This window comes from Hydra vulgaris, chromosome 12 (genome assembly GCF_038396675.1).
Source record: "Hydra vulgaris chromosome 12, alternate assembly HydraT2T_AEP".
In the NCBI taxonomy this organism is placed as follows: domain Eukaryota; kingdom Metazoa; phylum Cnidaria; class Hydrozoa; order Anthoathecata; family Hydridae; genus Hydra; species Hydra vulgaris.
This window is the reverse complement of record NC_088931.1, coordinates 26,917,009-26,930,000: the sequence shown is the minus strand read 5'-3', so window position 1 is coordinate 26,930,000 and position 12,992 is coordinate 26,917,009. Positions and strand designations below refer to the sequence as shown.

General features: G+C 27.5%; 2 protein-coding genes and 1 long non-coding RNA gene across 3 annotated transcripts in view; all 3 read right to left on the bottom strand.

Moving 5' to 3' along the window:
- The window catches only part of LOC136088033 (uncharacterized), a 948-nt gene extending 379 nt beyond the window's left edge, over positions 1 to 569 (bottom strand). The window contains exon 1 of the mRNA XM_065811676.1: positions 1 to 569. This exon is cut by the window's left edge and continues 379 nt beyond it. Within this exon, the coding sequence (XP_065667748.1) occupies positions 1 to 569 (569 nt within the window).
- Positions 570 to 5,943: 5,374 nt separating this feature from the next.
- On the bottom strand, positions 5,944 to 6,489 carry LOC136088032 (uncharacterized). Its single transcript, XM_065811675.1, has one exon. The coding sequence runs from the start codon at positions 6,487 to 6,489 to the stop codon at positions 5,944 to 5,946; it is 546 nt and encodes a 181-aa protein (XP_065667747.1).
- A 916-nt stretch (positions 6,490 to 7,405) lies between these two features.
- On the bottom strand, positions 7,406 to 12,185 carry LOC136087705 (uncharacterized). Its single transcript, XR_010641996.1, has 4 exons — positions 11,922 to 12,185; positions 8,551 to 8,674; positions 8,350 to 8,448; positions 7,406 to 7,875 (listed from the first exon to the last, which is right to left on the bottom strand). It is a non-coding gene; the product is annotated as an uncharacterized LOC136087705 (long non-coding RNA).
- Positions 12,186 to 12,992: the final 807 nt, after the last annotated feature.

Genomic DNA, 12,992 nt, shown 5'->3' with positions numbered 1-12,992 from the left:
AATTTCTCTTTTCCTATAAAACGAACAATTTCTGGGCATGTCTTTTTGTTGTTTGTGTAGTATCCAGAATTTCCAGACATGTTGTCCCCTGCAAAACAAAAGTATTTTTCGTCATAGATGACTAGAAGCGATTTTGTGTTATAGAGTTGGTAAACTAGTTTCCTGCTTCTTTTCTTTGCCTTTATTTGTTGTTCTATAGTGTATTTTGGAGTCTTTTCACGTTTTCTATATTTAATATTCATTTTTTTTAACTGACGATCAACTGTCGATTGATTTACACCGAATTTAATACCTATTTTTCTCTGACTGACCCCTTTTCGATTGTTGACAAGTCTCGTTAATTCGGCTTTCTTTTCTTTAGTCCAGTATGTCGGACGACCAGGGTGCTTTCTATCAGAAAACGATTGAACAGTTTCAAGTCTTTTTAGGTTATCATATATTGTACTTGGAGCAAATCCTTCCATTTCAAAATTATTTACGATTTTTTTTGTTTTTATATTAGGTTTATTTACAAAAAACATTTTTAGTCGCTTTCGAAAAGATTCTCGTTCAGCTGCATTTAACCTCATTTTAAATAATTGTGTTTCAAATAATAAAGTTTATAGTTTATAGAACGTTTATGTCTACGCATAAAACCACAAAAACTAATTATTATGCTCAAATAATGAAATTAGGATTTGTCTGATAACTTCCGCATCACCCGTTAACTCTTTGAATTCCGTGTTTTTATGAACTGACAAATCTTTATACAAATTAGTGAACTATAAATATTTTTTTGTTTTTGTTTGAACTTTAAAACAAAACAAAATTAGGTAATTTTTTTTTAACAAATGAAAAATATTGTCATATACATATCATAGACATACACAAACTGTCGATTCTAAGAAATAATTGATAAAAAGAAGCTAGCAAATGTCTTTCAAGATTCAAGGGCCATGTTGGTACACCAATTTAAATTCCACATCAACTTTGCACATCACCTTGCATCTCACAATTTTTAAACTTGTAAGTCAAACTAGGCATAGTGTAATCACTGCAGTATCTCATCTTAACTTCATTTTAACATACAGGAATAAATTCATGAAAGTCTCTAGTTCCTGGTAATGTTTTTACATTTTTAAATCGTTCAGATTGTAATAATCTTGTTTCTACCAAACTTTCACTTAAAATAAAAATAAAGTTTATACCTTTGATGTTGTTAGTGCAATATGTAAACATATCATGTGAGTTCAATATTGGATTTGTAGAAATTCTCTGCAAACTAGCATTAGCTACAAGCCGTTTAACTGTTCTTCCTATACTATAACAAGGTTGCTTTCCATGGCTAATTGCAAAGAATACCCATTTTGCATCTATTCCGAAGTCTGATTTATGCTAACATAGGTTAAAAATGTTTTTACAGTTTTTATATTGAGATAAACAGCCATCAAAAAAGGAGATCAAGTTTACAATGCTGGGTATCTTTTGCTACAGATTATTGATAATTGATTTTTGTACCTCGTCAACCATTGGTACATCATGATTGTTATCATCTGATATAATGCAATTTGAAATGTAATGCAATACCTGATTTTCTTTATAGTACACTACAACTACTGGATGAAGTGTGCACTGAAGATTATTGCAATGGAAACCTTGTACTTCATTCTGCAAAAAAAAACTATAGTTTTCTACAAAATCTTTTAGAATTATTGCGCTATTTGATGGCATTTCTTCTTTAAGATTTTTTACATATTTAGATTGGCATTCAGAATATTTGAATGGGCTGTTAGCTTGACTAGTTTTTCCATCACCATATTTACATTATCTGGTATGCTTACAAGTTGTATAACTAAATCTGATCTATCAGTAATAACCCATTGGTTAAATTCAATATTATCTTCTTCCTCAAACTGCCCTATTAGTTCGAATAGCTTTTCTTCTAATTTAGATGTATTTTTTAAACATTGCGTACATCGATTTAACATATATTCTTTGTTTTGCATATCACAAACAATAAATTTATATAGTTCATAGTAATCAATTTTAATGGGTAGGAAAATTAACTTCTTGTTTTGATGGTAGATACAAACGCACACAGAATGGGTTCCTGATGAGTTTGGCAAAACACACCATTTAGGTCTTAAAACACAAAACTTTGGAAAAACCTAATTTTACATGTGGATATAGAATTTTAAATGAGAAATAACTCTTTTAAGCTTGATAAAAGTAGTCGCTTTTGCATATGGACTTTCCAACTAACACTTAAAAAATCCTTTTGACCAGGCATCTGGTGAGAGTTTTCACCATCTTCATAAAATTTTTTTACTAAAGTATTTATTCGATCAGGCAGCATTTTACATTGCTTAGTTTGTGGAACTGCAAGAACTCCTTCCTTCTTTGCTAAAAATCTAGATTTTATTATTAGATACTTTGAAACACCAAAATACTCACTAGCTGCTTCAATTGACCATTTTTGTGGGCACAAAGTCAATACTTGAATTTTGTCCCTAAATGAACAGCATTTTTCAAGTTTATCTTTTATCACAACTAACATTTTTTCGAACTGAACAACATTTTTTTTTAAAACAAGAATATATTCATTATCGAAAACTTTAACTTCTGTCAATGGAATTTTTAAAGAACTGGATAACTTTTCTTTGAAAACTGTTGTAATAGTTTAACTTTTTTTTCCCAGCTTTCCGTGAAGCCTGGCTGGTGACACACCAATTATACTGAGACAATCAGAAAGTTCTTGTCTGTTTTTATTTATATTAGCTTCTTGTTGAACGTTAAACACGTTTTCTTTATTTATAATTTCATTTGTGTAATCATCAGCAATATCAATGTTATCAGTATTAATTTCAGTGGAGGCGTTTAATTTGACTAACCAATTTGTTCAAATTTTTTGACCAGGTACAATATTGAACCTGCTGTTTAAAGCTATGGTTTTTAACATGACTTCTCTGAGAGATGCTAAATTAAAAAATATAACTTAATAAAATAAAATGTGCCTAGTATTAATAAACATAAAGAACTTAAAATTATGACAAAGTAACATTTGTAAAAAACTTTATGACAAGCTCTATTAACCTTTGCACGGTCTTTTGTGAACTAACAGCGGATCACAGCATTTATTCTGAAACACAGGGAACCTTTCAAGATAGAACTTTTGATGATGAAAACATAAGTCAATAATCAAAACAGGAGAAACACCAGACCTCAGCGCAACTAAATTTTGCTAATCTGGAGCTAAATCTTAAAAAAAGGTTTATTCCAATGTGGTTTGTAAACGTTAACTTGTGACAATTTGATTTTAAAATCAATCCAACTGAGCATTGTGATGTTTGAGCCATTATTAGAATATTCAATTTCAATATTTTATTTTTCTAAAACCAACATTAAATACATAATAATTTCTCACATGAGTATTATAATCAAAACTCAAATGTTAGAACCAATTGCTCCATTTAATTAATCAAAGAAGAAATCAAAAATACATTTTTATTTTAAACTAAATAAGTGTAATCATAGCTATGATTACACTTATTTAGTTTAAAATAAATGTTAATTTCTGGTTTCTTGTTTAATTAAATAAATGGAGCAATTGGTTTTAACATTTGAGTATTAATAATAATACTTATGTGAGACATTATTATTTTTTTGTGAGAAATTATTTTAATTATAATTTCTATATGGAGATTATAACCAAAGCGGTAAATAAAAATGCAAAAATAAAATTACAAAAATAAAACAATAATAAAATAGATAGGTGCATTAAAAAACAGTAAAAATTTTTTTGCCTCTTACAGGTATTTATATATAAACTATTATTGTAAAGATTTAAAATGAATAGATCTATGCCTTTCCTGCAATTAATCTTAAACTAGACATGTTTACTGAAAAATTATTGTCAAAAACCTGTTTTGCATTACAAAGTTTTTAATCAAATATAAAATCCAATAACTTTAAGTTATGATTTTTAATTTCTTTCTTCAATAGTTTCTATACCTATTAAATTTTGAAAACGTATGGTTAATGTAACTGTGTATACTTTAACATTTTAGTGTTGCTATAGACGTTGCTAAGAGCGTGGAGAATAAAAAATGTAAAAAATCTCAAACTTCAAAGACCCATAACTCTTAAAATAATAAAATTGGCTCCAAATTATTTTTGATTATTCCTAACGATACTATTAACTGCATTTGGGCTAAAAATCAAATATTTCTGATGTAGTGGATTATTTCGACTTGTTGTTTTGACATGGAATTACCCATTCCTGTTTTAATAGTACTGTAACGGTCACGGGTAAAATGCGGAATTACAGAATACTGAAATGCGGAAATTAACAACAGGTAAAATGAGGGAATAAAGCGTGGAAATTAGGATAGGGGTTGGAAGCTTCAGTACATAGATCGACTGATTTAGGGAGAACATGCAAGGGAGTGCTGCTACATCAACTGAGTAGCAGTATCTTCTAAAAATAATTTCTATAATAATAAATTTATTGTTGAAAATTAGTTATAGCAAATATAAATTTCTGAGGGGCTACAATAATATTTTCTTTTGTCAAAGAAAATTTAAAATTTCAGTTTAAAACAGTCGTATTACTGTCAAATTGTCGATAAAATTTGTGAAAGTATTTTTAAATTTATTTTTAAAAAATCTTAGTGTATTGTCAGCACATGTATACTATATTTCTAATATATTTTATCACTTTATGTAAATTAGATCGACTACTAAGTTTTGCTACTATTACTAAAAACCTAAACCCAAACCCCCAACGACCTTGTTACGTCACTAACCATTCTTTAACCAAACTTGGATGGAAATTGAATTTGGGAGAAATCAAGTTGGTTCTCCGGTATTTTAGCAGTATCACATGATAGTTTTATTGAATTACTTACACAATCCAACTGATTGAAATTTATAATTTCTTTTTTATGTTTTCCAGTTTCTTTTCTAACTTCTAGAAATAAATGATCATCAACAATTGTTTCTTTTATAAGTTTTTATTTAATAAAACATCTTTCAAAAAGAAATTACAGTATTGCCTGTTGTGCCAGTTAACAAGAGACACATCTGATGGTTTCTTATTGGCCTCAGGTAGTAAGTGACTGGCCCCAGCCCCGGCTTAAAATGAGATTTTTGGCAAAGCCTGCCCTGGCCCCAGGAAAATTATAAGATTTTTAATGCTTAATATATTATAGTTTTATACTTACATTTACCATCTATTAAATACTGGCCTACATTTATATATTTTTAAACTCTAATTTACTTCCAACAAGATTGCAAGAGCTACTTTAAAATAGAGAATAAGTTAAAACACTAGGAAACATATATCTAAAGACTTAAAAAGTTGTAAGTTGCATAAAAAAAGAAAACATGAAGATGGGTATGAGTTATAAGGTGTTTTTGATGTTCAAGGAAAAAAAGCTGAATTAATAAAAGTTTTTATAGCATGAAGGGACAGATAAAGTAAAAGGATGCAACTTGTTGAATAAAAAGCCAAGCAAGAATGAGTTTTTGCTAAATGCTGAGATGATAGCTTGTTTGTTGAGATGATAGCTCCTTTGACTATTGACCATGATCGTATTTGTAGAAAAAGAAAATGCAACCTTACAACAATGGGAGAGTGCCTCAAGCTTGGCAGATAAAGCAGGTCTAATTACATTAACAATGTGCTTTTAGACTTTGTCTGAGAGTAAGAGGGTTGTTATTCGTCAGTATAGGATTGCCAACAATATTGTAATATTTTTTTGCAGTAAATAAATGATAATTTTTTGTCAAACAAAAATGGTGGATTTTAAGTCCAGAAATTAATCCATAAGCCACTGCAAGCATTAGGCTATTATAAAATGGAGATCAGATTTAAAATCGGCTGCTTGTTCTAAGCAATCAAAAAATGAAGATTTTTTGTCAAGACAAGAGTATAAAGTTGACCATCTAGGAGTAATACAATTTTCAGAGAACATTTGCAATTTTTTTAATTCTTCTAGCTGCAAACATGTGTTTGCATGGCAAACCCATGGACATTGTAAATAAACAATCGCAGTTATTCTCAGATAGTGTTTCACTTTTTTCAAAAGTTTGTACAATTTCATTTGCTAAGTCTCCATCTATGCTGACAGATTCATCGAGCTGAGACTTAACAAAAGAATAAGCAAATGGCGTTAGTATATCTTTATAATCACGTTCATGTTGAAAACTTGCAACTACAGTAACAGGAACCCGTTCTATTGTATTTATATATTTATTGTCTCTTTCTTGTCGCATGCAGGCTATAACAGTAAGCAAATCTTTGAAGAATATAGGTAAAGGACTCACCAAAGAAACAACTGCTTTAATTCTACGATTGATAGATTCAAGGCGATTAGTAGTACATTCTCCAAAAGTTACGTTTTGTTGCTGCCAACAACGCATCCACTTGAATCTACAAGCATGCCAATTAACTTCAACATATTTAACAACAGATGGTGGCATAACTTTGTGAAACTCATCCCGCAACATTTCATATTCCTTCTCAATAGCTGCATATTGTCATTTTTTGGAGAGCTTTTAAAGCAATCAGTCTTTGAGCTTCAGATATATTCATTTTTGATGTTGTTATTTCTCTGCTCATAGAACGCAAAACATGAAATATACACAACAATAAATTAATTTGTGGAAATGCATGCTTAATGCATTCACGCTCTGCCATGTCTTTGTCAGTAAAAACAGATAATATCTTATTCCAGTTGATATTTTTTTCCTTGAATATTTCAAACATTGTTGAAAGGGAAACACAGTCTTGTGATACAGTTAAAAATATAGCTGCAATTTCACTTTCACCATTTGGTCCGACTACAAGAAGAATGTATAAGGCCATTCTCAAATTAGTAAGTTTATAAGTTGCATCAACCAAAAGTAACTCAGGATATAAACCAAAAAATGCATCATTTCATAGTCTTGAAAAAATATTCCAGTTATGATACCATTTTCATCTGTTCTTAGCTCAAGATCTGGTCCTAATAAAAAAGAAGTTATATATTCAACAGATTTGTTCTATATTTTAAATGAAAATCTAATTATATTGAAAAAGAACAATGGGGCAGGAGAGGCTTTATGGCCATAGAGAATGCAAATTTATTAGGAGAACAAACTCTAGTACATAATCCCCACTTAAATGTGGATATGAAATCGCCCTTCAGGAAGCTTCTTTCTCAAGAGCAAACTATTGCTATTATATTGACATATCAAACTATTGAAATTTTCAGACATTTAATAAATAGTTAGATAAGTTTATTACTTTATTACTGCGCCGGGTCTGGATTCAGAAAACATAGGCCTAGCACCATCTAGCCTTATCCTAGGAACATGGCTATGCTATATTTGTCTATGTTAATAAATCTGATATACTATAGAACTATAGTATAATGATTTAACTTGATAACAAGAGCATCTATACATAAAAATATTGTTAAAAATCATTTAAAAATACAAGAGATAAATATGTGCAAGTAAGTTTAAATATAAATTTTTAGTTTGATATGCATTTCATATTATTTCCTTCAAACAGTATACTCCCATATTATTGAAGAATACTACATTATTTCCAAGAGTAGAGATAAAAATAGTCAAAACCTGAAACAAAAAACAATAATTACTCAAATATGAATAAATTATGACACAAATTCTCAACATAATGATAAAGAGTACAAAGTTACTTTGTAATGCCACAAAAAAACAAAGGTACTGTTACCTAAATAATGTTAATTATATTTTTTTCTACTAACTGTTGACTAATGATCAATAAAGTAAATTTCAATTCATAAAAATTTACTAAATTTAAACCATATTTCAACAGTATGAATTCTAAACTAACGTCATGTCGTAGTGTAGAATGTCAAGGTAGAACTAAAGAAAATAAAAAAAGAATATAATTAAAAGTTGTTTAAACATGCAAACAAATCATAATACCAGCTAATAAGAAATGCTTTCAATTAAAAAACTTAATTGAAGCCTTTTTTTAGTTAAAATAATTTTAAGTTCAATTTATTTTCATTATCATATTATTTAACTTGCTTCAAAAATTATTTTACATTAAGAGCAAAACATTGTAGAAGAAAAAAAATAGATATTCATTTTTAATAATTTATTACTGCTCTGTTCTTTGAGAAGTTCTTTAAGAAGAATGCTCTTCCTAACAGTCCATCAATATATGTACAGAAATATCTTCCTAACTTTAAAAAACTTATTATTTAACTTCTTAATTTTTTACCTTAAATTTAAAGCATCATTCAAAAAAAAAAGTCAATGCACTCAAAATGAAATCAATATTCGTTTCCTTATTGCATATTAATTGTTTAACAAAAAATTATTTATACTAACCATTACATTCTTGAAAGACTGCAATTAGTGATTTTAAATCTGTGGTACCTTTCTGTTTTGCAGCTAAGTTATGAAGATCTTTGAGAGTAACTTTTTTACCTAAGAAAAAAAATAACATAAAAAGTTTAATGTAGAGAGTAAACATAAGTATGATAAGTATGAATTACAATGCAACTTTTATATAAAAGTGTTAAAGAAAACCTGTTTCCTTCATAACTTGATCTTTAATAAGCCAGTTGCTTCCGTGCATACTCAAAAGACAACAAACATCTTCTTTTTCATCCGCATTTAATTTTCTTCTTTTTGGCAGATTGTTAAACAATTCCTACAAGTAGAAAAATTGTAAAATATCTAATATATAAATAGTTTTTACTTTTATCATTCAGTTTTTATAAAATATCATATTTTGGGGAATAATTATATATATATATATATATATATATATATATATATATATATATATATATATATATATATATATATATATATATATATATATATATATATATACAGGCTTTGGCAGAAATGGAGGGCTATAGCCCTCCATTCCTGCCAAAGCTTGTATATATATATATGTATACATTGTAAAAAAAGCAACAAACGGCAACAAAGTATTAACAAATGGGCAAATTAATCGAATTCGCTTCGAAGCAACCAAAAATAAATTTAATGCAACACAAATAAAGGATAAATTATTATTGCCTGTCACCAATAAACATGTTGCACATATTCTACGTACAACACCAAACGTAAAGTGGAAGAAACCACACCAAAAACCAATGTTAAAAAAACACCATAAAATTGCTAGATTACAGTTTGCTAAAAACCATATGCATTGGACTCATGAGTGGCAAAACATAATATTTTCAGATGAAAAAAAGTTCAATTTAAATGGTCCAGACTCTTACAGTTGTTATTGGCATGATCTAAGAGGAATAAATGACCCACAAACAAAACAAAATTATAGATAAGTTTAATGGTTTGGGGTGGATTTTCTTATTCAGGAAAATTGACTCTGTGTTGTGGTTTACCTAAAATGAACTCGATAAAGTATACAGAAATGTTGGATGATGTTCTCATAACTTATATGGATGAAAACATGGACGATAATGCCATATTTCAGCAAGACAATGCTGCAATTCACACATCTAGGCATTCTATGAAATGGTTTATAGACCACAACATCCCGGTTCTCGAATGGCCAGCTTGTAGCCCGGACTTAAATCCAATCAAGAATGTGTGGGGAATGCTATCAAGAAAAGTTTATGACGCTAAAGCAGCCGGACACCAATTTAAAACTGTTACTGAGTTAAAGTGTAAAATCCTTAAAGCATGGGCCAAGTTGGATCAAACTACACTTCAACAACTAGTGGAGTCAATGAAAGGCAGAATTTTTGAGGTGATCCAGTGTAATGGAGGACATACGCATTACTAATTTCCATCTTTTAATGTCAAAAATATGACTGCGTCTATAGATATATTCCAATTAAAAAATGTACTTTTGTATATCAAACATACTCTCATGTTAATAAAGACACATAGAAAAAATTTTTTGTGTGATTTTTATTAGCCCACAACACAACAATTATTTTGATAATAACTTGCATGCATATCAGTTGACAATACATAGAAAAAAATTAAGATAAAGAGAAAAAAATTGATGCGTCTAAACGAATATGCCTTAGTGTATATATATATATATATATATATATATATATATATATATATATATATATATATATATATATATATATATATATATATATACATATATATATATATATACATATATATATATATATACATATATATATATATATATATATATATATATATATATATATATATATATATATATATATATATATATATATATATAAAGTGATTTTCTACTAATTTATAATTGCTCTGTTCAAAAATTGTTTATATATATATATATATATATATATATATATATATATATATATATATATATATATATATATATATATATATATATATATATATATTTTTTTTGAACGTCGTAATAGCATAAAATAAGTAATTATTTTTAAAATTAATACAATGTTTTATTCTTGACATGCTTCATAAAGTTTATTTACATTTTAAGCAAAAACAATCTTGTATTTTATTAGTAGTGAAAATTAATTTTATTAGAACATCCCTGCAATATTTATGAACAATTTTTGAAATTTTCATTTTAGTGTAATTAGAGTACATTCCAAAGTATGGAAGCTTAAAGTATCTTATATTTAGGCTATTAACAATGTTAGAAACAGATGGGTTCATTTTCTTATTAATATAGGATTTAATTTCATAGTCAATAATTTTTTTGTGGGAATTTATTATTTTGTAAAACTAATGATAGGTTCTTAATATCTTTATCAAAACCAACCCAAGAATTATTAATTTTAAATGTACGATCAATCAAACAACAAACAAGTCTAAATGTGTAGCTAAAGGGAATAAAAATAAAAAACAAATGTTTTAACTTTTTTTTTAATTTATCATTATTGTTATTATTTTTCATGGTACTTAAAACTCAGCTATTTTAAGAATGGGTTTAATTTGTAAAATACTATAAAGGTAATAAAACATGAAAAAAAATTAACTTGGTTTTAGCTCATCTGAAATTGGCTACCCACAATTATTTTTGACATTATACTGATAGTGATAATGATAATATTAACATTATTTTATTTCAGGTACTACAGAGATTTTAGTAAAACCTACATATGTATCTGGATACACAGATAATAATAATAATAGAGTCACTTCCTAAACTGCTTAAATCTGATGTTGTCTATAAATTTTATTGCGCTGGCTGTAATGCCAGTTATATTGGAGAAACCTTCAGACACTTGGCAACTAGAATAAATGAGCACCTTAAAATTGATAAACAATTTCATATATTTAAACACTTAAATTTATCTCCAATTGCAAAAATTTGGCTAACTGTGATTCTTTTGAGATTTTGGATAATGCCCCAACCAAACACAAATTAAAGATAAAAGAAGCCCTCCACTTTAAATGGGAAAGTCTTAATAAACAAACTTTACATTATGCTATAAACTTATCTATTTGATTTTACTGTCAGTTTGTTATTATTATTATTTTTTTGACAGTTGGTTATTTTGATTGGTTATTTACCGAGTTATTTTATAATAAATATATTGGTTAATTATGTATAATTTTTTGTCCGTTAATATTTCTCTGTAAAGACTTTTTTATTATTGTAAAATAATCTTTTGAAAATGTAAATAAACTTTACGAAACATGTCAAGAATAAAACATTGTATTAATTTTAAAAATAATTATATATATATATATATATATATATATATATATATATATATATATATATATATATATATATATATATATATGTATATATATATATATATATATATATATATATATATATATATATATATATATATATATATATATATATATATATATATATATATATATATATATATATATAGAAATGTTTAGCAAAATAGTTAACAGAGAATAGCCTCCAAATAGCAAATAAAAATAATTCAAACTAAGATAAGTAAAATACTGACTTTGTCTACGACATGGTTGTGCTTCAATACCAACTTTTGTATGCATAATTGTGAACCATTGTCGGATACATTTATCCAGATTCCATAATTTTTTTTTTTTTTTTTTTGTTAATTCACCTCTCCAAGGCCCAGAAGGCCACTACAGACGAGGAGGCTACTTAATTGTGGTCATAACCCTCTCTCAACTCTATAACTCCGAAACACGAAACTTGACGAACAAGGCCGCTGCGCGGAAAAACAAGTTGAGCGCGGTACTACCAGGGACGTGGTGGAGATCGAACTCCGAACCTCTCGCTTATGAAGCGAGCGCTCTACCACTATATATGGGCAATCTATCTGGAATGTGCTATCAATAAGAAAGAAATAAAAAATATATAATACAGTCATTTATGACATAATCTTTTTATGACATAAAAAGTTTAAAAAAGAAAGTTTAAAGTTTCACTAGTCTACTTAATATAAACATATTCATTTCCAAACAATGAGGATTTTTCAAATAGTTAAACTTTTTTATATAATAAATTTTTAAACGCTTTGATTAATTTAAATTATTAAAATAAATCAGAAAAAAAATTAAATAATTAGGAGAGTTAACTTATATTTTTCAAATTTAAGTTTCATTTTTGAGCCTGTCCACATTCGATTATATGATTGCTTTAACATATATAAGATAGTATTTATAATACTTGTACTTTAGATCTTTTTAAATAACATATACCTTTAATTTGGACGCTTTCCTTTTAATCGACTTTTAAAATTTTTCCATCCATAAAGGCAAGCATAATGCATGCTATAAAACAACAAATCGTCGTTTAAGGTTCGCTTAATGCCTTTTTTCTTGCAGATGCAATGGATCTACTTTCTCGTTTATATAAAGAAACGCTAAATTCATAGTTCTTAATGGCTACTTCTAATTCTTTTAAAGAATTAAACCTGTCACCAACATTTAAAGCCATTGTTAACGGGTATCTTTGATTATTCAGGAATTTATAAAGATTAAAATTTAATAAAATGTCCCTCTGCATCCGAAAGTTTGGACGTATCTTTAACTTTTTTTATTAAAGATACGTC